The sequence below is a fragment of the Triplophysa dalaica genome, chromosome 3, assembly GCF_015846415.1.
Source record: "Triplophysa dalaica isolate WHDGS20190420 chromosome 3, ASM1584641v1, whole genome shotgun sequence".
NCBI classification, from domain to species: domain Eukaryota; kingdom Metazoa; phylum Chordata; class Actinopteri; order Cypriniformes; family Nemacheilidae; genus Triplophysa; species Triplophysa dalaica.
The window spans coordinates 11,426,919-11,454,121 of record NC_079544.1 but is presented as its reverse complement, the minus strand read 5'-3'; the positions used below and the strand labels follow the sequence as shown (position 1 = coordinate 11,454,121).

The following is a 27,203-nucleotide window of genomic DNA, read 5'->3' as shown; positions in this document are numbered from 1 at the left end:
CTTGAAGGGTGATCCAGGCCCTATGGGGCTTTCTGGGAAGCCAGGTCCTGGCGGGCTGAAAGGGTTTCCAGGACAAAGGGGTCTTCCTGGTGCGGCGGTAAGAACAAACAAGTTAATGTTGTGTACCTTGCCAAATGGGCTGCCTTGTGTTCTTGTAAATGCTCACACTGGATGTATGTCTCAGCAGAGGCCACAGTCATCACTGTTCGGTTGTTTAGTCTGACATCAGGCACAATATAAAGAAGGTCATATACTGTTTCTGGGTCAAAACGCTCAAGAAGATGCTACAGGCAAACAACAAAAAATGCTAATATACTATACGCTCATGGCGAGCTGTAAGCCACGATCCTAACCCTTATCCCACATGGCCAGTCAGTTATTTATTTTTCAACGTTTTTTTTTAAATATTGATGTCAGAGATTCCGTAAGCCTGGAGACTATAGTGTATACTGTGAATTAATAAATGCTCAGCTTAAACAGTGCTCCTTAACAGCTGTTTAAGCTGCAGCCCCGCTTGAAATGAATAGATGCTTGGAATTGGAAACGGTATTCTTCACGTCACCACATAACAGCCGAATAAGACGTAGGGCTTATGGAGAACATGTGATATAAATGACGTGCATGTAGACATCCAAACAGAAATGTATCGTCAATACATTTAACACACGTGCGCACTCTCTATATCAGTGGGTATTAGCCATTGTATTGGGGTGTACTGAACACACTTCAGGAGTTTAAAGGGATGCTTCACCCAAAAAGTAACTCATGTCATCATTTACTCACCTTCGAGTAGTTCAGAATCTGTATAAATTTCTTTGTTCTGATGAACACAGAAGAAAAATATTTGGAAGAATGCTTACAACCAAACAGATCTCACCCCCATAGTAGAAAAATGTACTTTTCTGTAGAACACAAAAGAAGACGTTTTGAAGAATGTGGGACAGTTCTGGGACACTTTTGACTACCATTGTACTTTTTCCTGCTATGGAAGTCAATGGGGGCAAGATCTCTCTGGTTACAAGCATTAATTCTCTTAAATATCTTTCTGTGTTCATCAGAACAAAGAAATTGATTCCGATTTGGAACCACTCGAAGGTGAGTAAATGATGACAGAATTTTCATTTTGTGTGAAGTATCCCTTTAAATGAGAAGGATACTATAGATGATTAACAACCTGAGGTGTAAACTCACTTTTTGTGCTGAGCACCACAGTATAGATCTGGCCTGCTTTTGCTTTTTGCCTTTTCAGTTTGACATATTTATTGTAGTTCGCAGCTCTGATTCAGTATTCTGTAGGCCTATAAACGTCACAGATGGGCAACTCAAAGCAGTTTTCCTTTATTATTAATATTTACTTTGGAGAGAATATATATATAGAGAATAATATTTTATGCTTTTAGTTTAAGAAATAGCGTCAGCCTTGACTGATCGATTCCCATTGGCTGTCTCTTCAGTTAATCATTATGGAGATTGTGTTGCCACCACAATGGCGTTTTGCCACCACAATGGCAAAACGATTTCAGTCAGCAACAGTTGACTTTATTGTCACTTGTTTTGATGTTTACTTTCAGTTTTAATGACTCACATTGTGCTTGATGGCAAGTGATTTTGAGCCATTCCTGGCACCACATGAAAATGTACTGGCAGCACTCACTTTCTGATGTAGGGAATAGTGCGTTTGCCAGTTTTATAAACACTCTGGGCCGTATTTCCAGTAGACTTATAATGCAAACAGCTGGCGTATACAATACTAGAAGAAACACATGCGCACACACACAGACTTTCAGATGCCAATGTGACAGATATTACAGGACTGCTCTCTCTGGAGAATATGGGGTTGTTTAGTGTTTACTGAATGAAACCTCTCTGTCTCTCATTTTTTCTTTCTCTCATCTGTCTCACACACACACAGGGTCCAGCTGGCCTGAAGGGAGGCGAGGGTCCACAAGGTCCACCCGGTCCCTTTGTAAGTATCTGCGTTACCATGGAAACTATGCAAATGGTCAATCGGCTGACTTTTTCTTTATTAGTAAAGTGACATCAGGAAAATTCTGGATGGGGCTTAGTCAGCAGGTGGCGATTTTAATGATTGGTGATGGTGGCGATGAGTGCCAAGTTTGCAGTGTGTGATAGGATACCACGCAGTCTGTGAGTCAGGCCAAAACAGTAGGACCACAATTACATTTGAATCATACGTCAGTATGCTAGGAAATTACATTTAGTGTCATATACATTACAACAGAAAAACGTAGATGTAATTGATCCCTTGTGGGGATTTCATGCACCCTGAGTGGAGCAGACAAACACAGACACTGAGGTTCAGGGAACTATAAATTAATTTAGTAGAATATCATAAAGTTTACTTTGTGTGATTATGAATAATGAATATATTATAGAGTAAACAACAAAGGAAATATACAATAGTGCAAGAGGAATAGGTAGAAACAAAAAAAAAATGAATTTGCCATATGAAACAGGAACAGATAAAATGAAGAGATCGCTCCAGATTTGCCTGTAATAAACATGTCTGAATGTGTTGTGGTCATTCAAGTCCAGCGTCTGGTGGATTTCAACTGAAGCAAATGTAGGCAATAACAAAAAAGACAAAAAATGGAAGATGTGGAAAATTAGACTTATTCCGTCATATATTCATTTTTGAACTGATCCTAAAATACACGTGAAACATTAGTATCGTGTTGTTTAAACATGGATATGGACTTGTTTTCTTTGCTGTATTCAAGATCTGCAAACTTTGCATTTTTCTTGAATAGTTTCCAGTTTCGATTTTCTGCAAATAAAAAAACATTTTTATTTGTAATTTGGTTGAAATGTTGTCAAACATGAAACAAAAGCGTTAATTGTACTTAAACACTTACCTATAAATAATACATTTGTTTTTTATTATTTTTTTTTCTGCTGCAAATGTATGGCAGTTTATAGTATGAAATGAAATAAACAATATACTGTAAAGTTAAATATGTTTGCTGAACAAAATTTACATTTATAGTTAAAAAGAAAAACACAATCATGGTAAAAAGTAAATTAAATCCACACCGATAGCAAAAAATGAACTACATTCTGTAAAGAAGTGAGATATCTGAAAGTATCTGCTTTGTCTTCTGTCAGCGCTCATAGTGCAGTAAAGGCACAGCGGTACAGCTTAACCATCAAAGCTTCAGCTGTGCGTATGTGAAACTCCTTTCAGCTGGAGGAAGATCGCTTCAGGGATTCTCTCTTGTATAAAGGCATCTGTAAAGCCCGGCTAGAAAAATCTGAAATCAGAAAGTTTTCGAGGCTGTAGCCCACCCACGCCAATCAGCGCTGTTATCTTTGCCTAAGTAGACCTCCTGCCAGGTGTCTCGGTTGAGTCACCGGCTGCGGCACACATCTCCTCTGAGAACCATCAAACAAAGAGTTGAGTCAGTTTGATCATTTTCCAATCCACTTAGATTCACAAAGGGATTGGTCCTGTCTTGGGTTGTCTCTTCTAAAAAAGGTATGGATGTGGGAAACATTAGTGCTGCTGTGTGGGGCACAGCAACCTTGGCCTTATTATATTTGAAGGTATTATCACTGATGGCTAATGCAGCCGGATGATGTTTGTGTGTTTTAGCATGTGGATGCATTTGAAAGCAACTGGATTACCTTAAACAAACCGTAAATTTCAGTTTTCTCTCTCTGAGAGCTCTCTTTAGTACTGTCCCTTTCACGCTAATAGCACTAATGGACTGTTTCTGAAGATGATGCACTCTTTATGCTGGTTTCAAACCAGGATTCAGACCCTCAGAGATCCTTCTTTCTGTCAGTATGACCTGCTGAGAATCTGGACAGGTGCTAGTCTCTCCGTACACATCATGTCTGACAAATCAAACAGATCAGCTATTCCGTGGTTGTAAACAAATGTTTGTTGGTGAAACTCTTTTTACTAAAGAGACTAAAGTCTGTGTCGGATTTGTTAAATACAATAAAAGACTAGCTTATTCATAAATTAATGTCATTTTGGTTTCAGGAATCACAGTATAACAGGAGAAGATGAACCTTTTGTGCAAAAAACAGGCTGTTTACTGTTGAAAACATTCATGATCATACCTGGACATGCTTGAAAAGTACTTTTTAAAAGTGATCTAAACAAAGAAAGCCTAATTTATGGTACTTTTGTTATCAGATTTAAAGGGCTGGTTCATCCGAAAATAAACATTCTGTTAACATTTACTCAACCTCATATTGTTCCAAGCCTGTATAAATATCTTTGTTCTGCTGATTACAATAAAAGATATTTGGAAGAATGTTAGTAACCAAAGAGTTCTGGGGCACCATAGACTACTATAATTGGACAAAAATCTACTATGGTAGTCAATGGTGGCCAAAACTGCTTTCTTCCCAAATTCTTAAAAGTATCTTCTTTTGTGTTACACATAACAAGGATAATGATGACAGAATGTTCATTTTGGGGTGAACTATGCCTTAAATTACTTAATATAATGAGTAATGTTTGTCACAGGGTTCTCCAGGAGAGAGAGGACCAGCTGGACCTGGAGGACCCATCGGTCTAACAGGACGTAATGGCCCTCAGGGACCCCCAGGACCCGCTGGAGAGAAAGGTGGTCCGGTGAGTTGTCTGAACATAAAGAATGCAAGCTTGTATGTTACGACTAGTGCTGTCAATCGATTAAAAAAATAATCTGATTAATCACAAATTTTCCGATATTTTTTTTAACTATACTTTTACATTACAATTATTTCACATTTAATCTCCAAATTAATGTAGAGACAACAGATTTCTTAAAAACATTATTTTATGAATGAAAGGCAACATTCTGATATTTGTACTGCAACTGATGTCTCTAATAAATTGATTTTTTCCCTTTATTTCAACATTAATTATAGCCAGTATAATTGTCAGCTTTCGTGTCTTACAGGTATGAAATATACAGAAATTGAATTAAGTCCTCTTGCACATTAAGGTCTTTAATGCTTTATTCTAAATTAAATACAGAATTAAAGCTACAAAAACACATTGATTTCTGTGTTTCTTCTTTGATTAAAATTAGTGACAGAAGAGCATAGAGCTGCCGCCCTACGTAGATCTGACGCCCTCTCCTATTTTTGCAAATCTTTGCATTAATTTAGGATTCTAACACGTTGAAATCTGTGCTTACGAAAATGCTAGACAAAACATGCTTTATGGCATAATATTGTGTGTTACGGAAGCACGGAAGAGAACTTAATGCTGATGCGCTGTCTGACAGAGATTCACTGACACAGTCTTTAGCCCGTGATTGTATACACCAAACGAAACCGTTGTCGTGTTGTATTCTGCCGCATCCCACCGTTAGAAGCTGTCTATCTATACTGAACGGGTCAAGGCATCTATTTCAAATCACGCTTAAATGGTTTAAAGGCCTTTACATGAATAAGAGCGTGGTTATATAATGTAATGCTTGACAAAGGATGACGAAATAAACGAATGATGTCTTAATTGTGTAATATAACGCTTTAACACGGAAAAAATAAAACACATGCGTTGACGTTGACAACCTAGTCGAGACTAAGAATTAAAATTAAATTCCGGAAATACTTTGTGAAAGAGAAAAATGGCACAAGGTGTCCTAATTTATTTTTACCTATCCAGAAACTGAGCTTTTATCAGATATGTTGATACATAGGTTAACACTTATGTCTGGAGATTCAGGTGGGGGAAAACGGGCCACAGGGAGAGAGTTAAAGTTCATTACCATTTATCTTTTCAATAAACACACCAATAGCTTGGGGAGTTTTACACAGCAACCTAACAAAAACTCTTTTTAATTACTTTACCCTTTGAACAGCCAAGATCAATTTTTTGCAGACCAGACTCGTCCGCTTTTCTATTCGTCCACTTTGTTTCAATTACAGCATTTTTTCATAGATAGAGGTGTTAGCAGGTTCTTAATTTGCTTCTTTTGTTAGTCATTAATGCAAAACACATTGTCCTACATTTGTACAGGGTGAAAAAGGACCTACTGGTCCCGCTGGTCGAGATGGCATCCAAGGTCCAGTTGGTCTCCCGGGCTCAGCCGGACCTCAGGGATCACCTGGAGAGGATGGTGACAAGGTGCAGCACTTTATTCCTACCGTTTGCCGCTGAAAAATTATCCCATCCCGGTGCATGTATAATGATGCTACAGACAGAGCTCATTTTATCACTATAACATAACACAATGAGTGCTGTGTGCATAGACTATTTCTGCTTTATGTACGCTTGCACAGTTCCACACATGCACATCAAAATCAACAAGCATGTTTTAGAAGCTCAGGGCTAAGAAACTGAATTGTCATTAATGTATTCCAGAATCTATTAGCTCCCTGTTAAATGAAGAGCAGCTTTTTTGCATCCTCATCACGTCCCAAGACACATTATTCTTTTCGGCTTTAGCGCCAACGGTGTCGAAGGGGCCAAGTAATCAATTAATTGCAAACACACCCCAAGGTCTTGGTTTTACTGTTCAAATGAAATTCTCAGGAGTAATGTTTACTGCGCTGTTGAGAGTAAAGTGACCTTGAAAATTTTGGATGACCGGAGAACACAGAAGAAGTTTTAAACAGGACTTGAAATGAAACGAGTCTTGAAAAGCAATTGTTTATAATTGTAAATTTCACAGGGAGAGGTCGGAGAGCCGGGTCAGAAGGGAGGCAAAGGTGATAAAGGCGAACACGTGAGTTACTTTTTTGTACAATTCATGGAAAATGTTTGTTTCAGTAGACTTCAATTATTTGTTATTTTTACACTCAAGTATGCGCTTGACTCATACTTTGATTTGACTATTAACTTCAATTGGACAATTTATACTAAATTCAGCATTTATTTTTACTCTTTGGGATGTGTATTTTAAAGAATTGAGGATTCGTTCTTGATCTTGTTTTTTTGTACATTACTTTAGGGTCCCCCAGGTCCATCGGGTCCTCAGGGTGTCATTGGAGCTCCAGGACCTGCTGTAAGTACTCAGTTTCCAATTTTCAATTCATCATCTTCGCTTCACTTTAAGTGCAGTCCATTTCAGATGTGCTATACAGTTGTCCTCCTGATAGGCCATACCTAAAAGTGTTAGTTTGCACAGAGCTTAGAAGGCCTGTTGGTCAACAATTTGCCAGAACCTTAAAGCAACAACAAGCTATTTGGTGTAGGGTTCCCCCATGTGGTTGATAAACTCAATTGTCTGTTACTAGTGTCGTAAATACTGTCGCTGTATAAGCTTCCACGTGGGCAGCGCAATACATATGAATTTGTTGACTAGGCAGAAACCGCTGTTACATAATGTCACTTCATAAACAGTGCATGTAGTAAAGCACTCTTTTGGCTCCCGCGGAGTATACTACTGGGCTTTACTAATAGCTCAAACTAGATTCTAGTTAGCCGCTGGTTGTTATTCATTAGCGCATAGCGTTCTAGCTCCACAGATGCTAACTTGCTAACGTTAGCTACATTACACATTTGCAGTCACCCAAAACAAAACCCATGGGCATAATGTGTTTAGTAACCAATGCAAATCATTTTCTTTAGTTATATTTTTGGAAACACACTCGTGACCATGCGTTGTGCTTTGTGTAATAGGTGCAATCAATAACTTGCACTCAACTCGCTATGGGAATAGTTTCTAGCATAGTAACTATAGATACCGATAACATTAGTCTACATGCATGAACTAAGGAATCAGCAACTTTTGACCATAAAACATTTCTTGTGGTTTGGTAGTCATCGTTTACAAGCATAACACTAAATTCACGACGAGGCACGATCGTGCTACATAAGCTATTGAGACCTGGCAACATTACATTATCTCTAGTCAAAATTACGGTTATATATTGTGAACCAGTAACGTGCGCCAATAAACAACCTGAGCACAGCCAAATCACTAATAAACTCAAAAGTACAGGACAGTCAGAAAAATTTTACATATATACTTACATATATACTTTCAAATCCAGTAGCAGGAAGACAAACGTCAGGGCTCAATCCGTTTTTGCAACTTGTTGCCTCTTATCAGATATTGATTTGTGTTCAGGCTTGTGTCCGATCACACTCTCTCTTTTCCTCTTAGTTTTTTTGCTGGCTCTGTCATGGTGATAGTTTGGAGACTTGCGTTGAACTAGATCGTTTCGTCTTATTGTTAGATGTTGGCTAACTTCACCCAGGCTATGAGTAAAACGTGACGTATGCCGTAAAGCAGGCGATGGGCGGGGGTGGGAACCAACCCGCACACCAAAGTTACAAGTGTGATTTCAGCCGATAGAGGGCTGCTTAGGTAGGAGCGGCAGTAAAATTTGTCCAGTTGAGAGTTGACCTACCACTAAAATAACAATAAAGAGATTATTTTAAGGTCGAAAAATTACTCATTGTTGCTTTAAGGGTTGTAGCTTTGAATTCCACAAGGTTCCAATACATAAACCACCACTATTGAGCAAGGCACTTAAGTCCAGGTTGAGGTTGCTCCAAGGGGATTGTCCCTGCAATAAGGATACTGTAAGTTGCTTTGGATACTTGTATGTTAAATGAGTAAGTGTGTACTATCGCTCAGTTTGGTCTGCGTTGAACGGCCCACTGAGTTGATGCAGCGAGTGTGTAGTCAAGACCAGGTGGCACTTAGTTGATTATTTCAGTTTTTGACTCGAGCAGAACTCTCGCAGCTGGGCCTCACCGTTTCTTTGATGCATCCTCCTCATTAGCCTCTAAAAGCTGATAATTACACCTATTCTGTGCAGCTACGTGTGGAAGATTCTTGGAGGATGTTCAGATGTTTTACTGAATGACAAAATTTTGGATGTTTTTAATATGAATAATAAAATTGGAATAAAAAATATATGGAACTGGCAACATATACATATGCCCTCCATTCTATGTCTCTGTGCCCCCTGTAAGAGAACCACTGCTGTAGATTAATCAATACTTCATCTCCCCATAGACTCCAAGACAAACTCTTCCATCGTTTCCTTCCCCGACCTATCAATCCGATGATCAAAAGACATTCTTCACAGGCTGTGATATTAGGACACATCTCTTTAATGAGTCCTCATTCAGTGTCCGTTTGAACTGTAAAAATGGCTGTTTGTCAAGTAGCATATCTCTTTCCCACTGACTGAAAAAGCAGTCAGCACACTGTCACCCCTTTCACATCTTTTCGACTTCTCAAACTCTTTTGATGTCTAGGAGGGGAAGATCTCATTCTCATGCTGGTCTGCATCTGACTGAGATGTATGAGAAACTACAGTAGGGTCAGCATTCAAGGACTCCAGACACTACCACCCTTTAACTTACTCTTTAACTCATATTATGTTTTTATGTTGTTGCTTTATGCTTGCGTCTTTGTTTGATGTAATCTCTCACACTGAAGGTTATATTACATCTGTCTGATTTTGTTGTCTTGGATAGGGAAGTGATGGAGAGTCAGGTCCCAGAGGTCAGCAGGGAATGTTTGGACAGAAGGGAGATGAGGGTCCTCGTGGTTTCCCAGGTCTTCCCGGTCCCATCGGATTGCAGGTACAGTGATCTTCTCTTCACTTTATGGTTATACGATTCACGTGGTGTTACAAATTCAGACACATCTACAGTATTATGGATGTTACAAGTACATTAACTAATTAAAAGATTGGAAAAAGTAGTTGAGAAAGGAGAGCAAAAGCCATCTTTTGTTTTGGTCAAATGTCTATAATAAGTAAAAATATTAAGAGGTTTTTTTTTATATTCTATGACATTAAACACAACAGTTAAATCCTGCTTGTTTTTTTAAAGCTTTAACTTAAAAACGGCGGTTGCTGACAAGTTGCTAAAAGCGACTACATCCTTTGCCGGGGACATTAGATCATCACGCATTTAAATCTCACCAATACTACAACATGGTCACATATCTATAAAAACGTTGATGGGGATTCATAGACGGAGTAATTATTTACCATGGAACACGTTTGAAAAGGTTGTCGGAGGCTTGGTGGTGGTGACGTTGATATCGAGCGACCGCGGTGTCTGTTTATAGCCTTGTGTTAGCTTTTTGCCTTCTGACAATTGAATTTAGGCTTTAAAAACAGCCTTTCGGTCGAGGGACTTCCGCCTGGCCTACAAAAGAATGTCATCCCTGCACCAGTCTATGAAGATCTTTTTAGGAAAATCTTCATATGTCTATGGCTTACTTAATGATGTTTAATTAACAAAGTTCGGGAGGAACCTAAGCATATAATCAGCCCGCCGGTATACAAGCAGCAATCAAATATAGCTCGAGCATGTGACATCATCACAATCATCTCAGCTGGTACAACATCAGCAATCACAGCATTTACCCTATCAGCACAAGCAAGCTCCATCATAAATAGACAAGCAGTCTTACCTGATGCTTCTCGCAAGTTCTACATCCCTCCTCCACCCCAGCTCCTCTCATTTTCCTCTTAGTCCCGCAGGACCCCCGGGGGCGTGTGTTCTGGGCTTGAGCCGGTTCCGAGCTGCTTATCTGCGAGGGTGAACTCGTGAATAGGTGTCTGTGCGTATTAAACTCAGATGTGTGAAATGACACACATTACCTTTAAGGGGATAATAAGAGAGCGAATATAAACTTAGAATGGTGCTGTTACTGAGCACACCAATACCGCGGAGCCACTTAGCAATTGACTGCTAATCAAAAGTAATGGCAATAGTGATTCATCCCGACTGTGATAATTGTATTTGCTCAGCGTTTTCTTGTTTAATAGCTAAGTGCCTCTGACTGCTCCTCCTTGATAATGATTTTTAATGCAAGGAAATGAACCATCCTACAGTAATTTGTTTTCTCTAGTTTCAAATAACCTACTTATGAGCAGATACTATAGCACAACGGAGACATTTCATTATGATTTCGAAAGGGACTGTAAATATAACTTATTGACATCCCCGACTCTACAGACGGTTGGGAAAATTAAAAATTATATGTTATCACAACAGCTTAACTATGTGGAGCAAGATGTGCTTTATCTGGTACAAAAGAGCCTTTCTGGTGCCCCAGAACAGCTTTCTAAGCGGATGACGACTGCGAACAAAAGAGATGTGTGTGTCAGTATTGTTGGGTGATAATTATCTCAATAACGCTCGAACCCTTTTAGTCATGCACAATTACTTTGCGAAATGAAGTGCTTGCCAAGCTTTGCCTCTTTTTGTGTCGCATATTTTCAACGCAGCATCAGGGTCGCACTCACATTCAGAAGCACCCAAATGCAAATGTGATAATTAGCATGAGATTCCCTCTACTGCTAATTACCTAATATTGTTATATGATTAATAGTGTTTACACTAGAAGCTTTAAATTCATATTCAGTATTGTGAAACTGATTGTTATTAGGTTGTTATTATCATGTCGTTCATTGGGTTAAAAAATTGTGTCCTTTCTTTGTAACTAAAACTTGGAACCTTTTCTTTTTGCATTTTAGGATTGATAAAAAAAAATGTATGCTGGATAATAGATTTAAATTTGCTTTCTTTTAGGGTTTGCCAGGCCCACCCGGTGAGAAGGGAGAGAATGGAGATGTTGGCTCTATGGTGAGTTCATAGTTACCCTACATTCTCTATGATAACTTTTCGAATCGAGTTTGCAAAGTTTTTGTCACAAATTGTTGATTTGTTTCTAATGTTTGTCTAACAGGGTCCACCTGGTCCTCCAGGTCCCAGAGGTCCTCAAGGCTCTAGCGGAGCAGATGTGAGTTAAGCACAATATATAATGTGTTACACATAGAAACATCAGAGTCAATCAGACCATTCTCAATTAAATCCTCAATTTGTTTGATAGGGTGCTCCTGGTCCTCCCGGCGGTATCGGTTCAATGGGTGGAAATGGCGAAAAGGTGTGAAAGCTTTGAGATGGATATCTTTATCTTTCAAAAATATTATTATAGTTATTGTACTGATGATCGAGTAGAACTGATTTCTTTTATGACAATGTTAACACGTCTGCTGCCTTTAGGGTGAAACTGGTGAGGCAGGTAACCCAGGACCGCCTGGAGAGTCCGGTGCAGGAGTAAGTATGTGTTTGTGTTAAGCATGGTTCCTGAGTGCTCCGCAGATGTATCTGACTTGTATCTTATCTATTGTAAATTCACTGTAACTTCAGAAATGCATGTTTGCTTACAAAATGATAATTACCATAAAAGAGGTGAATGAATTATATTTGTACTATTTTTTCAAGGACAAGTGAATTGTTTCCTTTAGCTCATATACGCTGAGGTGAACATGACTTGCATTTCAGATGGCAGCTCTTGTCATCATCCTTCTTCACCCTGAGACATAATTCCGTTTACTGCCCACCGCACAGGCCTGTTTATGTGATATCAGCATCTTAAATGCTGATGTTTGTCTATTTGTCTCAGACTGAAATGACTCTCATTTTCGTAGCTTTCTGCTTACACATACACCTTGAGTTTAGTGTTTTTGCTTATGCTTAGGGATAGCGGTTGGCTAGCATCCATAAAGGAATGCTGAAAATAAACAATTCGGTCATCATTTATTCAACCTCTTGTTGTTTAAAACCTCTCACTTTTTTTGTGGAACACAAGATGATATATTTGAAATGACTTAGTGGTTTTGTGTGCATACAAGGAAAGTCAATGGGGACCAATTTTGTTTGGTGACCAATGTTCTTCAAAATATCGTTTTTTGTGTTCTGCAGAAGAAAGAAACAGATTCCAAAGGATTGTAATGACATTAGGCAGAGCAAATAATTAAATAATACTAATTTAAGGTGAAATATGCTTTTAAACATAAACATTAAATGACTCACCCTTGCATTCTACCGACATGAATGACATGTCGTGTGCCTAGTTTAGAAAAGTTTCATTACTTTTCCAGGTTTGTTTTTCTAGGTAAAACAAATATTTTTTTACACTCATCTGAGCCTTAAATAGTGATAAGAATAGTGGGAAGTATCTTTTGAGTGTGTTAGCATGTGTGCCTCCATTCAGTGCAATTATAAAAATAAAAAAAAACAGGGACACAATTTTCATGCACCCTGACTGTGTAAAATTGTATAAGGAATACTGAAAAACAGCACTTGTACTAATGGCATTTAACAGTTTAACCTTTATAGAAGATACAACCTTAACCATTACCTATAAACTGTGTGATGGGCATAAAGTGAATCAACCTTTTGAGTTGAACATTACATTTACTCTAACTGTGAACTACACAGTTATTAATAAGCACAATTACAGGAGAAAAACAGCATGAAGGTACAGTAAATGTTGAATTCTCTTGTAGGGACCCAAAGGTGAATTTGGAGAGAAAGGAGAAGCTGGGCCTCCTGGAGCTGCAGGACCTGCCGGTGCAAGAGGACCTCCTGGAGATGACGGCCCTAAAGGAAACCCAGTGAGTCCCAGAGAAAATGTCATAACTGTAAACTAAAATGATACTTTGGAATAATTGCTCATTTGTTTTATTTTTATTGTAGGGACCTAATGGCTTCCCCGGAGATTCAGGTCCACCCGGTGAGCCGGGCGTTGGTGTAAGTGCTTTGTTAGGGCTTTCAGAGAGAAGATATGGTGCTTTAACTCAATACATTTTCAGTAGTGCTCTTGTCATAACAAATGTTATGAACTATTAATTAATAAGTACCTGCCTTTATGTTCATGGGTTAATAATGCAGTATGCTGTAAAAGCGATTAACTCCTTTGGTGTTTACAAATGATACAGAGCTTTTAGGTAATGAAACACAACAAAGGGCAATATTATAATGGAATTGTTTCACACAGGGACTTGATGGTCTTCCTGGAGACAAGGGAGATGATGGAGAGTCCGGTCAGCCTGTGAGTGATAATGAACTCATAGCGAGGATCATATTTTATGTTCAAACCATAATGAAAGTTTCTCAGTGTGATACTTAATGTGCTGAATTCACATCACAGGGTCCACCTGGTCCATCTGGTGAAGCCGGTCCTCCAGGACCCCCCGGAAAGCGAGTGAGTGTCTGAACCTGTGATCAAGCAGATATATTGTTCATTTTGATTTATTAAATGTGTTTGCTGAGACAAGCATTAGAAGCAACACTAAGTATTCAGGACTGGAACAAACTAGAATATCATGGAGATGACTAACTAACAAACCACCAGGACACCATAACACACACGTTTGGCAATTAAATAATGTAAAATAGACTGAAAACACTTTGGCAGTCACATAGAAAAAAACTGGCAACCACATTGTTTTGCCCATTCAGGCTACAATCACATTTCTTCTGAAAAGGTTGTTTGTTTGAATCGCCTCTTTGTTAGTCCTTCTAGTCTACTGAGTCACACACTTTGAAAAGAGTTTACGGGTCTCCATTAAAGTATATTTTGTGAGGATCAAATTTATTTTTAACACGTGTGAACTGCACAATAAATCTTTAAAAGCTCAGCATAGTTAGGATTTTATTGTGACTTGCAGTGTTTCCCACTGCAAATTGTTCCCAAGTGTGTAAAGAATGCACGGTGTGTCTGAGAATAGCCATTGCAATATCTGCATAACATCCAAACCAATGTCGAAAAACGGCCTCATATCCGCTTGCATTCCTTAAGCGCAAGAGCTGAGGTTGACATTTAGACAGTTCTGTAATAGAATATTGACCAAAGTTGCTTGAATGACAGCAGGCTGATAGCCAAAAGGAATGAAGTTGTCATTGTCAACCGTGGTGTCATTCTCAAGTCTCGACTCAGAATAGATTACTCTCTTAGGGGCTGTGTTGTGATGCATTTAATGCAAAAACCATCAAAGGTTTCCTGGTTTTTACACAAGTAGCATTGGTAAAACAAGGCCAATAATGAAATATTCTTCTCAAGAATACATTTTTTACTTCTGGTTAAGATGGATTCTAAACAGATTTCATTTTACGGTCGACTCCAAACGTTGGTCTTAATGCTTTTCTAAAGTGAGGGTTATCGCCATGTGTTTGGCAGGAAACAAATTGAGATGCTTTTAATATATGGACACATTAGGCTTTTAGTCTTAAATATTGAATTTTCACGTAGAAGCAGAGCCGTGAGCTAATAGCAATAAAAATGCATTACAGGGCTTTCCATTTTTACCCGACTTGCTTACAACTTGGTCTGTGTGCGAAACAGATTCATTCACCAGAGCTCAGCTTTTCTGTGTGCTGAATGTTAATGCGCAGACCCATATTGATTGTGGGTTTCAGGGAAACATTTATGCCTGCTCTGTGTTTGTGCCTACACTTCTAACAAATACATCAGTTTCACTAGTTGTGCTCCGATTCATCTATATAATCATAGTAATAGTGTTCACAAAGGTGGAGATGGTAATGTTTGGTATCTGGATGTCTGCCCACTCCATTAGCCATTACTGCTGCTTCCTTTGAATAGAATCAAATCGATGTTCTGGTCTAAGTATAGACTTCATAACAGATTTAAAATAGATGTTAGGTAAAAACGTGCTGTTATTGACGGCTGATGTGTCATGCAGTTTACAAAACTGAGTGAAAAGAGAAAGTGTGCTGTCGTGTTGTTGTCATGGCAAGTCTAGAGGCAGATTAAACACTTGATATGAGTATATAATTGTTCATAACTTTATAAGTAATTGTGGTTACCGTGAGTTGTATCATACCCTGCCAAATAATCTCTATTTTTCTTAGTCACTTCACTTTTCTTGTTTTCCAGAAAGCAAATCTCATATTGTCTTTAAAATGAAATACACTGACTGCATAAGATTTTGAGAATTACGGAAAATATTATTTTGAATTTCTTTAAAGCATGTATCTAAATGTAGTCAGGTTAATGCTTATTGGGTAAGAAAAATAAGATGCAAGATATCGTTGATGAAAAAGTCCTAAACAGCTTTACAACTCAAGAAAATATATCTCTTAGATATACAGCATCTTCAATTAGATATTTATTTCTAAAAAGCAAAAATGAGATAAAAATGACTATTTTGCAGGGTACTGATTACTTTTTTAAAAAAGTTTCGCTTTAATTTTTACGTTTCTTTATGAAGTTTAACATTCTGAAAACCAAAATCATATTAATTACCATTGAGGGTACTCATAAAAAAAACGTATTTTCATACAATAAAATATTATTATATTACATTATATAGTTCTGTATTATTACTCGTACGCAGATATAACAAGGTACTGGCATAACACTGGGCTACTAGTGTTAGTAGCGACTACTGAACAGTTACTAAAAACAAGTGGTCCAAAACTTGCGAAGTGTACATTTGATGGTTTTTGTCTTTGACTAATACTGTCCTCACAAACAAGTTTCAGACACATCATCCCACTTTCCCTGTGCCACAGAAATTTCTAGAATTTTCTGACAGTGACAATTGGAAAATACATATTAAAATATGTGAAAATGTGAACAGTTTTAGTTCATTTACAATATACCACTATATCATAATTAATGATATAATCTCAAAATTAACTTGTGCTAAATATTTACTAAAACATTGATGCTACATGAAATAATTATTCCCACAATAATGGCACCACAGAATTGTACAAGACCCATAAAAAGGTCTGTCGACCTTTCGTTACTCTGTTTTATTGATTGTCTTTTTTCTCTTCCTCAAGGGTCCTGCTGGCCCAGCGGGTACAGAAGGCAGACAAGGAGAGAAGGGTGCCAAGGTAAGACTTTTATCGGTTATTTAAAATACAAGCTGAAGAAACCTCAAGCAGTTGATTTGTTGTCTTTGTGTGCTGAAAGTAATCTCTCTCAACACTGAGTGTTTCTGACTTTCAAAATCCCCAAATTCACGATTTCACCCCAACAGAGTCTAATTGGATGCCAAATCAAGTTAATCCCAGACATCAGATTCATTCCTTCGAAATGACAGGAAATCCATTTTAGGTTCAAAGCTTTAGTTCTTCAAAAAGATTTGTTGAACCAATGGTATAATTTTAACTGATCACACGACATGTAAGCCATCCTGACGTGAACATCAATGTTGCTCTTTTAGACAGACGACAACTGCAGTCAAAAGCTCGGTTTCAAAGCTACAGACATGAGATAAATAGAAACCAGCCCCTTACACAGGTTCTGCATGTTTATCAAACCGAAAATTGAATATGAAAAGTTTGCCAAACATTTAGATTTGTCGCTTCATTCTGCATTCAAATATGTTTGCAAAACACCTGCTAAATTTATAACATCTATACTAATTATAGTGTTCTCACTCAGCGCTCTCTTCTCACATAATAAACGTAAATCAATGTTTTATTCTCAGATTTATATTCATTGGGTAGCTTTTCTGTGCCAGGGGTTGTGATCATCCTGTTACTCTTCAGTTTTTAATGATGATAGATTGACTGTATATTTTGCCTTGCTATTTATTTTCACTCAGGGAGAATCAGGAGCAGAGGGACCAGTGGGCAAAACTGGGCCTGTGGGCCCACAGGGATCTCCTGGAAAGTCTGGTGCTGAGGGGTTACGTGGTATCCCTGGGCCTGTGGTATGGTTTTAGGATACACCTGGTTTTATCCAAACAGTCTGTGTAATTATTTTATGTATACATTATTGTGCGCATGGACATTTGACTTTCAATCATCCTGCTTAGTTTAGTTTGAATCTGTGTACAGGGTATTAATATTTGCAGTGGTTATTGTTTTTTTGTCTCAGGGTGAGCAGGGACTTCCTGGTGCCGCTGGCCGAGATGGTCCTCCTGGGCCATTGGTAAGAGAATAACTGTATAATTTTGCTACTCAGATAAACGTTGGAGCTGAGAAATTACAACATGAATCTGTTTCGACAATGTTTAGGGTCCTCCTGGTCTTCCGGGTTTGAAGGGTGATCCTGGTACGAAGGGTGAGAAGGTATGCTGTAACACATTTTCTGTGTCTCTTAAATGTAAAAGGTGAATAAAGTGCTTGAAATCAAGGATCAATGCCGCTCATGTTGTTCAAGATGTTTTATTGTCCTCTGGTGTTTTTTCCTTAAGTCACGATAAAGCCGAAAGTTTAGTTACAGAAATAAAAATCAATCATAAAGTACAAAAAAACTGTAATCATTATAGATGTGTTATGATTACAGATCAAATTAATATCTTAATACATACATTACAGCTATTCAAACAATATGTCAATAGATCATTTCAGTAAAAAAGCCTATATGCATCTTAAAAGGATTTTGTAAGAACTGTATATGTCAAGACTCAAGAATATCTTGATAGTTCTGCCATAAACTCAAGGGTGATACAGTTTAAACAGCTTTTCTGAAAGGATCCAACTGCACGGAAGTGCTTTTATTTGCATTTATGCTGAGCTCAGTTGAAAGTTTGAGAGAGCAGTTGACTTTATTGGCATCTCTATTTCATATAATGACAAGGTATGAACAGCCTCTTAGCGCTAGATTAAATACAGTGTCAGACAGTGATTAAACTCTTACTGTGCCAGCAATTGAGTAATCAATGCACTATACCTCCATAAATCGGTTTCATGATGGGACACCTGGTCAGGTGCCAGAATGTATAATGTATTCATATTGTAGAGACGCAACTAGCTGTGACTGTATAAATGAGCTGTTTAAATGGTTATTCTGTTTTAGGCCTAAACAATCAATTGTATTATAGCATTGTGCTTTTATTTCTTTCATGACATCATTGGATATTGTTTAGTTGTTTGTCAAATGAGCCCTTTTACAGATGTATGATTTACTGATTTACATATTTTGACCTTTGAACTATTTTTAGTTTGAGTAGTGTTTACTCTTTTCTTTTAAGACTATTTTGACACAATTGAAATTTGTCAAAATAAAATGTGTCCTTCACCAGTACAGTAGCTTCAATTTAAAGGTTTAACTGTTGTCTTCCAGGGTCACCCAGGTCTGATTGGTCTTATCGGTCCTTCTGGTGAGTCAGGAGAGAAGGGTGACAGGGGACTGCAGGGTCCTCAGGGACTGGGTGGAGGAAAGGGTGATGCTGTGAGTGAATGCTCTTTACACACACTGTGATTTAGCTCCATGATGTTTCTGCTCAACATTTATGCTTTGATTATTATGATTACATTGATTACTTATTCACCAAAACAGAAATGATAATGTCCTAAGATGAAAGCCTGCATTATAAATCATAAGAGAAAGATTTTCTCATAATAATGCTCTGAAAATGTAAAAATTATATTGTTCAACGCAGAGTTATTGTTTTAAGCTTTATTTTAATTTTCTTTTTGATGCTTCATGGTCATTTTGGTATATTTTGTAAGTTTTGTTAATGTATATTTTAGTTTAGTTTATAATGCTTTTAAAAAAGAAAAAAAAGTGACACAACTTAAACTAATTAACTAATATCAAAACATTAAAAACCTATTTATTCCTATGGGAACATTTCTATTTTTTTAAATTTGAGATCATATATATATTTTTTTAAGCAGAAATGTTCTAATAGTTTTAGTTTTATAAACTATAATAACCTTGGTTTGGTGATAACATAGGAGACATTTGATCATCATCCTACAGTAGAGACTGAATGACTACTAAATGTTGACAGAAATGTCAAATGTCAAAAATGATCTAAATTGATCTCAAAATAACTCTTATTGTTAATGATACACTGCAAAGACTTAGCATAGAGTATTATAACCCAATGCATTATTATTGATTGATTTCAGGGTCCTATTGGTGGTTCTGGTCCACTTGGTCCCCCAGGTCCTCCTGGTATTCCTGTAAGATGTTTCTTTAATCTAGCACTGTTATTATTTTGTACTTTTCACCACCATAACATTTTCTTAATTGGGTTCCTTGTTTTCTTCTTTTTTCAGGGCACTCAAGGACAAAAGGGATCCAAAGGATCATTTGTAAGTGCTAAATCTCGCCATAGCTCTATAATGAAGTGAAAAATAATTTATTTGTTAATCGACATGTTCTCCGTTTTCACAGGGTGCAGCTGGTCAGAAGGGAGAGCCTGGTTTGATTGGACCACCAGGACCTCCGGTAAGATAAACACTATGTTTAGTAGTCAAGAGCACTGCTGGAAATCATATTAACTCTCCTACGTGTTCTTACTGTATATTTGAGACCCACCCAATGTGATTTATCTTCAATTGTCTATCACCTAGGGTCCAGCTGCTGACATCATCCAGTCCCTCCCCATCCAAGCCAATAAAAAATCCAGGAGGTCAGCTGACATGCAGGGTGACGATGCAGAGGGAGTGATGGACTTTGGCATGGAGGGAATGGAGGATGTGTTTGGCTCCCTCAACAACCTGAAGCAAGACATTGAACTCATGAAGTTCCCATTGGGAACCCAGGACAACCCAGCCAGAACCTGCAAGGACCTGCAGCTCAGCCAGCCAGACTTCCCAGATGGTGGGAGAAAGTTTTGTGTCTATGAGTTTTCTTTGCTATAGCGAAGGCAGGAATGATTAACTTATTTGAGCATTTGAAAAAAACTAGTAACTAAACTTGATAGGGCAGATAAATGCATAACTTTTCTCTTTATTGTTTTCTTAACTTGCTTGTTTTGGCTGTAGGACAATACTGGATCGATCCCAATATGGGATGCACAGGAGATGCCTTCAAAGTGTACTGTAATTTCACAGCTGGAGGAGAAACCTGCATCTACCCCGATAAGAAGTCCTCGGGGGTGAGAGAAACACTTCTGCTTAATCTCATGATCAGTTGCATATAAAATCAAAATGAAGAACTTTCTCAGCACAGTGAATCGTTTGATCAAAATTTTCTTTTGTTTTAGGTTAGAATATCAAACTGGCCAAAGGAGTCGCCCGGATCTTGGTTCAGTGAATTCAAGCGTGGAAAAATCGTACGTGCTTCGCCTCCTTTCCTTTTAAGCGTTCACAAACTTTGAATCAAAGCTCAGCGGCTTGGATTGGGCTCCCTGCAGCAGAAAGTGAACATAATTTATCCAAAATTAAAAGCGAGACGATGTTTGATGATGCTTTTTCTCTGCCCCAGCTGTCCTATGTGGATGTCGTGGAGAGCTCCATCAACTCGGTCCAGATGACGTTCCTCAAGTTGCTCAGCTCTTCTGCCCGGCAGAACTTTACTTACGTATGCCATCAGTCCGTGGCTTGGTATGACGCCAAGGCTGACAACTATGACAAGGCGCTGCGTTTCCTGGGCTCTAATGATGAGGAAATGTCCTATGACAACAACCCCTTCATCAAGGCTCTTTCAGACGGCTGCTCGGTGAGGCGGCTCCTTCCCAGAACACACTTCACTTATTCAGTTTTTAGCCAAGCTAGTGACATTCATCCATTTTTAAGTGTGGCTTTAAATAATCCAAATACTTGCATATACCTTGATGGCTATATTTAGATAATGTGACCTGAATTTTCCCAGTGATACAGGATTTACATTTTAAGATGAGATTTTAAAATTGCACATGAAATGTATAGTCTTTATAAAACTGTGGTCACTAATATGTCTTCTCCTTTAATATACGTTCTCTTTGTTTCAGATGAGGCAGGGATATTCGAAGTCTGTGATGGAAATTAACACCCCTCGCATCGACCAGGTGCCCATCATCGACGTCATGTTAAATGACTTTGGAGATGCGAATCAAAGGTTTGGTTTTGAGGTAGGCCCTGTCTGCTTCCTCGGCTAAAGGACACCACCACGGGCCAAGGTCAAGGAGTGCGGCCAGCCAAGAGCCTCCCACCCCTTTCTTGCGCCACAAATACACACCAGCACCCTCACTATGTAATCTGAAATGTTCATTGAGCATTTGAAACACGTGTTAAATTGTGGGAGAGGACTTGAACTGTCTGGTGGACCGTGGCGCACTATTAGGAGAAGAAAGAGGTTTCATTCCTTTATCTTCTCACCACATCATCCAACCTAGAACCTGTAGGATTTCTTTTCCCCATTTCCAAACCCATTTTTATTCACCACTTTTTGATTCCGTTCCAACCTCGACATCAGCACCACTTTTTTTAAATCCCTTAATCCTGATTTAATTCCCAATCCTGCTTCTAGTTCCTATATTCCTTATGGATCTTCCTCTTGGTGCTGCTTGGTGAAAGACAACCACGGTGGTGTGTAAACACCCAAATACCTACGGTGCTATTAAAAAAAGTGCATTTTTGCTAAAACTGTAATTATTATTTTGTACAATACTGTTCTTTTTGCCTTTAAATTCTTGCATGAATCAGAATTGATTTGAAGAAATATTGATATCCATAAAGAGACATCTCTGGGTATCTGTTTTCGTGTTTGGAAATGATCAGTAAAATAGCATTCTTAACAAGGTGTCCCTGTCAACTTAATAAAAGCAAGCATATCAAACCATCCATTTTTGTAATTATAAAGCATCTGTTTTTGTAAATATTGACCAATCCAAGCACTAGGAGTCTCCACTCTATCCAGGAATTATGGGTATATAGCTGTGTCTAATGTAGAATGAAGGAACAGTGTTGTCTCTTTGAAGTCTGCAGATTTCCACTAGCGTTTGATGTTCACAAGTGGTAGCAATGATGCTGTGGTAATCAATGACTCCACAATACAAAATATACTTGATGATGAGTAACACAATGTCGGATTGAATTTCTTCCCAGTATACCTCAGTGTCGTAAAGTGTCAAATTAAAAGATGTTCAACCCTGTACATACAGAGCCTTGGTTGGATGATCAAGTTTATATATTTGAGACAGGAACATTTTAAATAAAATGGGTGTTTGTTAACCATTTTGTTTGGTCATTTGTGCTATAATTAACTCCTTAAAAATAGAAACAGTTCTGAGGTGCTTCATCAACTTTTTATCAGTATTAGATACGAGTTCTGGACAGTATTGTATTCAAAGTGATAATTGTTGACTCTTAGTGTGAATCATTCCTTTGTGATTCACTCGTGCTTTTTGCTATGCTGTTTGTTGTAAAGCTTGCATTTTAGAGCTTCATATTTAAAACTTTCTGTGGTAAAAATGTGCTCAGGTTTGTGCGGTTATGCGAGCTGTTTTTTTTTCATGGCTTGCATTTTTTCGTCCATTGTGTTCTGTGTCTATTAAAACCCTTCAAATATATGACAGTAGACTCGCAACGTACATATCTGTGTTACATACTTATAATTTATGTAAAACGTGGGATAAATGATTGCTACATTTCCAGTTGATAATTTGCTTTGTTTCCGTTTTGCTCTAAATTATTAGAGAGGGATGGAAATTTGTTTAGCTAGAAGCGTGCAGTAATATCTTAAACTGTGTCATTTGGTGGCGGTTTCAACCTAGTCCCAGACTAACTTAAAAGTTAGAAGTTTCATGATTGAAATGAACTTGCAATGACATTTCTTAAAATATATAAGTGTGATTGTTTTGACTCAAGATGTACACCAGTAATGTTTTTTTTTTTTTTTTTTTTTTAAATGACTTAAATATCCTAATTTAAATAAGGCTTGGTTTAAACTAATCCCTGTCCGGGAAACAGCCCCTTAATGTCTGAACCTCATAGAATACTACATGCTTAAATTAACTGCGATGTTGCTATGGTGCTGTAGGTACAGTGCATTCAGAAGTAATTGTTCAGTCGCAGGAGCAGAAACTGACTGTGGTTATTCACCTAAACTGAAGCTCAAGGCTAAGTGCATCTGCACGTGTGGTACTCTGAACATTAAAGGGTTCAAATGACATGGCTAAAACAAATATTATCATTTGTTCTGGATGTAGTGCAATGTGTATACACGATTTAAGGTTTAAAAATGCAGTATTTTGTTTGATGTTTGTGTCTCATTTTTACCCCGCCTCTCTGAAACGCACAGATTTTTTACAAAACTCATCGCTCTGAAAAGCAAGGTGTGCTATTATTGGCCAGTTAACCAGTGCATAGTGATTGGTCAAATAATACAAACGTGTGACGCAAATGTAATGCCTCTTATCATATTTGAAACATCAGGTTCCAAAGCAATTGTACCCACAGGTACACCTTACTTGAGTATACATTTGGGCGGTCTTAGTCAAATTATACCACAAACTGATGTAGATTTGTGGGGGTGTGGTTACACGAGGCGCTTCAGGGAGGTCTGGGTGAGCATTCCCTTTTAATGCATCTTTTATTTCAACACTATGCAATTTAATTTTTGCAAACGTGTTTAATACATGCATAGGCAACTTATAACACACCAAAGACATAGAAAAACACATATTCGCGCCATAAGACCCCTTTAACGTGTGTCCAGATCTCTTGGGTGGAATGAACCTTTTTTAACACAAACATAGTTTTAAAAAGCATTTATATTAGTGTAGTTTTATAGACCACTTTGCAAGATGCAAATATATACCCAGAAGCCCGGTTTCACTTTCGGTAAAAAAAATGTAATCTTATTTTCCTTAATATGGGTCAATTACGTTAAGATTTCCGCATCAAAAGAAATTTACATCTATAGAAATCACATTAATTGTAAGTAAAATGTCTAGTTGATGGTTTCAACTAAGTTTTTGGAGAATAAAATGTCAAAATTTGGTTGAAATAATGTTACATTTTCATTCAGTGTAACAATATTTATGTACAAATTCAAACAACATGCGTATTATTGATTTTTGTTGTAAATATTCCTGACAAGATTGTTACACTGAATGACATTTTAGTGGGCATCTTCTGCAAATCAGGGAAAAGTGTTTTTATTTGTTTTTTGAACAACAGTCTAAAGCAGTATAACATACATAAAACCCTTTTTCGTCTTGGTTCAATCTTAAAGATTTTTGATTAATGTTTTGATTTGAAAAAAAGGCAGCGCTTAACATTATATACATATTAATTTCCTCATAACCAAAAGCAAAATTGCAAACTTACAGACTTCAATATTCAAGCCATTTCAACCTTCTTTTCTTTGTTTGCATCAAAGCAAAATCTACAATGAAATGAGACGACTACCCCAAAAACTCTGTCTACATCTAGTGTCAATATAATAAAACAATAGTTTCGCAACAGGTCATTGGACTGTATACGGTTGCAGATTTACAATGCTGGAACTGTAAGAGCTTGTCCACACTAGTGTGGATTAGTTTGAAAATGCATCTTCTCTCCGTTTAAGCACGAAGTACGGCCCATCGGGTTCTTGGTCACCTCTCTGACTAAGGCCCTTCTCCCCCGTTCGCTCTGTTTGGCCGGGCGGCTCTTCACTCCTGGAAGAGTCCTGGTGGTTCCAAACTTCTTCCATTTACAGGTGATGGAGGCGACTGTGCTCATTGGGATCTTCAATGCTGCAGAATTGTTTCTGTACCCTTCCCCAGATCTGTGCCTCCATACAATCCTGTCTCAACAGTCTAAAGACAATTCCTTGGACTTCATGGCTTTGTTTGTGCTCTGATATGCATTGTTAACTGTGGGACCTTATATAGACAGATTTGTGCCTTTTCTAAATGATGTCCAATCAACTGAATTTACCACAGGTGGACTTCAATGTAGTTGTAGAAACATCTCAAGGAAGTTCAGTGGAAACATGGTGTCATGGCAAAGGCTGTAAATACTTATGTACGAAAAAAGCACTTATGTGATGGAGAAAAAAGCACTTATGTGCTTTTTTCGGTTTTTATTTTTAATGCGTTTGCAAATATTTCAAACAAACTTCGTCGTCATTATGGATGATTGTTTGTCGAATTTGGAGGAAAATAATGAATTTAATCCATTTTGGAATAAGGCTGTAACATAACAAAATGTACTGTGGATACTTTCCGGATGCACTGTATAGATGCTCTTGAGCAGTTACCTGTGGCCTCATGGGGGGGTTCTTCACAAGGTCAATGCGTGGTTGTTATATTGTCATTTTGCTTAAACAGACAGATTTGATAAGTAATCCCATGCAAATTCGCAGATTTAGCCTGTACAATTTGCCTAACCTGACATGTCAAACTCATCAAAAACTAAACACATTTTATTTTATGATTCATTAGTTTTATTATTTTAATTGTATTAAAATGCAATTACATTGAAATCAGTGAAACACTTTAATATACTTGGTAGTTCTACTTTTTTTATCAGAGTGAGAGGGCTTATGCCCATAGGCAGTGCACAGATAAGATATTTGTCTGTTTTAACTTGAGGAGCGGTTGAGGCTTTGATGATGGCCTTCATTTATCATGAGACAGTACAGTGCATGCAGACCGTCTAAATTCAAGCCTCACCATACTTCTAAAACGAATATAATTGAATTACAGGGGTAAATTCAAGGACCTGGCACTGGATCAACATTTTGTTTTTCTGTTTATCTTTCTGCTCTCTGATTGATGTTTTTTAGTATAATTGAATTTGCATAGTTTGAGATCATGCTTCTGTCAAAAGATAAAAACTTATGTTTGGAAACAGTGATGGTTACTGTTACAATAATTTCCAGCTGTAAGGCAGGCTATAGTAATTCATTCAAATGCTAGACATGCATACAAACCCCCCACGCTTAATAGTTTTAAGCAATTAACTAGTTTTTTTTTTATAAAGCCGTAAATGTACTTAGAATTTTGATGTACTACATAAACTAACATGGTAAATTTAATGTTTATTCTTTCATATACTGTAGAAGAATGTTCTTTCAAACTCTATTACTGCTTATTTTGTCAAGCGTTGCGTTGGCAGTGCAATGGATTCATCTGTTATTGCACAGCCAAAGCCACACATTTAAAGTCCCAGTGAAATAAAGAATTACAATTACAATTTTTTCATGAAATATTGCAGCGTTTATTGTAAATAGTTTATCAGTGTCGGTCATTCTGTTTTTAAAAATCTTGTGCATTCATAATCTTTAGTTTAAATCTGCGTATAAAAAATCAGCAAACACAATAATGCAGACGACCCAATCGGTGAGCAAATACGGGCAACCCTTTCATGGAAAATTTGTACCTTAAGGGCTACAATGGCTTGTCACTGTGGCAGTACCCTCAAAGATACACCCATTGTACCCTTTCACATACCCTTTATATATTCTAAAGTCTCCATTTTCATCTGTTTACACAGAAACGCAACCCTGGAGTTTTCAAATTAAAATGGTCTGCAGCTTTTCCAAAAGTCTCTGTTTTTGGAGGTTGAAAACTCCACAGCAGTGTAAACGCCAGAGATCTATGTTTTCAAAGGAAAACGCACTAGTCTAAACGCAGACTTAGATGACGAATGTTTGTATGTTTGAAGGCTTGGGTGGAGCATCTCTTAACTCCTCCCCATAAACTGTCAGTCTGCTGCCAGTTCCATTTCAAAATGCAATGGCTGTTTTTATATATACATTCAAATCGCAGAGAAATACGAAAGCCACGCCAACTATTTTACCCATTCATAATGCCATTCAAAATGCGTCAAAATAAGG

General features: G+C 37.7%; 1 protein-coding gene across 1 annotated transcript in view; it reads left to right on the top strand.

Annotated features, from left to right (window-relative positions):
- col11a1b (collagen, type XI, alpha 1b) overlaps positions 1-22,606 on the top strand; it is a 70,391-nt gene extending 47,785 nt beyond the window's left edge. The window contains exons 39-66 of the mRNA XM_056744361.1: positions 8-97; positions 1,913-1,966; positions 4,502-4,609; positions 5,987-6,094; positions 6,642-6,695; positions 6,921-6,974; positions 9,407-9,514; positions 11,480-11,533; positions 11,637-11,690; positions 11,781-11,834; positions 11,954-12,007; positions 13,243-13,350; positions 13,433-13,486; positions 13,734-13,787; positions 13,887-13,940; positions 16,547-16,600; positions 17,317-17,424; positions 17,592-17,645; positions 17,732-17,785; positions 18,783-18,890; positions 19,577-19,630; positions 19,727-19,762; positions 19,845-19,898; positions 20,024-20,273; positions 20,438-20,550; positions 20,659-20,727; positions 20,880-21,113; positions 21,385-22,606. Of these exons, the coding sequence (XP_056600339.1) occupies positions 8-97; positions 1,913-1,966; positions 4,502-4,609; positions 5,987-6,094; positions 6,642-6,695; positions 6,921-6,974; positions 9,407-9,514; positions 11,480-11,533; positions 11,637-11,690; positions 11,781-11,834; positions 11,954-12,007; positions 13,243-13,350; positions 13,433-13,486; positions 13,734-13,787; positions 13,887-13,940; positions 16,547-16,600; positions 17,317-17,424; positions 17,592-17,645; positions 17,732-17,785; positions 18,783-18,890; positions 19,577-19,630; positions 19,727-19,762; positions 19,845-19,898; positions 20,024-20,273; positions 20,438-20,550; positions 20,659-20,727; positions 20,880-21,113; positions 21,385-21,531 (2,397 nt within the window). The 3' untranslated portion in view covers positions 21,532-22,606. The remainder of the gene's footprint in view (positions 1-7; positions 98-1,912; positions 1,967-4,501; positions 4,610-5,986; positions 6,095-6,641; positions 6,696-6,920; positions 6,975-9,406; positions 9,515-11,479; positions 11,534-11,636; positions 11,691-11,780; positions 11,835-11,953; positions 12,008-13,242; positions 13,351-13,432; positions 13,487-13,733; positions 13,788-13,886; positions 13,941-16,546; positions 16,601-17,316; positions 17,425-17,591; positions 17,646-17,731; positions 17,786-18,782; positions 18,891-19,576; positions 19,631-19,726; positions 19,763-19,844; positions 19,899-20,023; positions 20,274-20,437; positions 20,551-20,658; positions 20,728-20,879; positions 21,114-21,384) is intronic.
- The last annotated feature ends 4,597 nt before the right edge of the window (positions 22,607-27,203 follow it).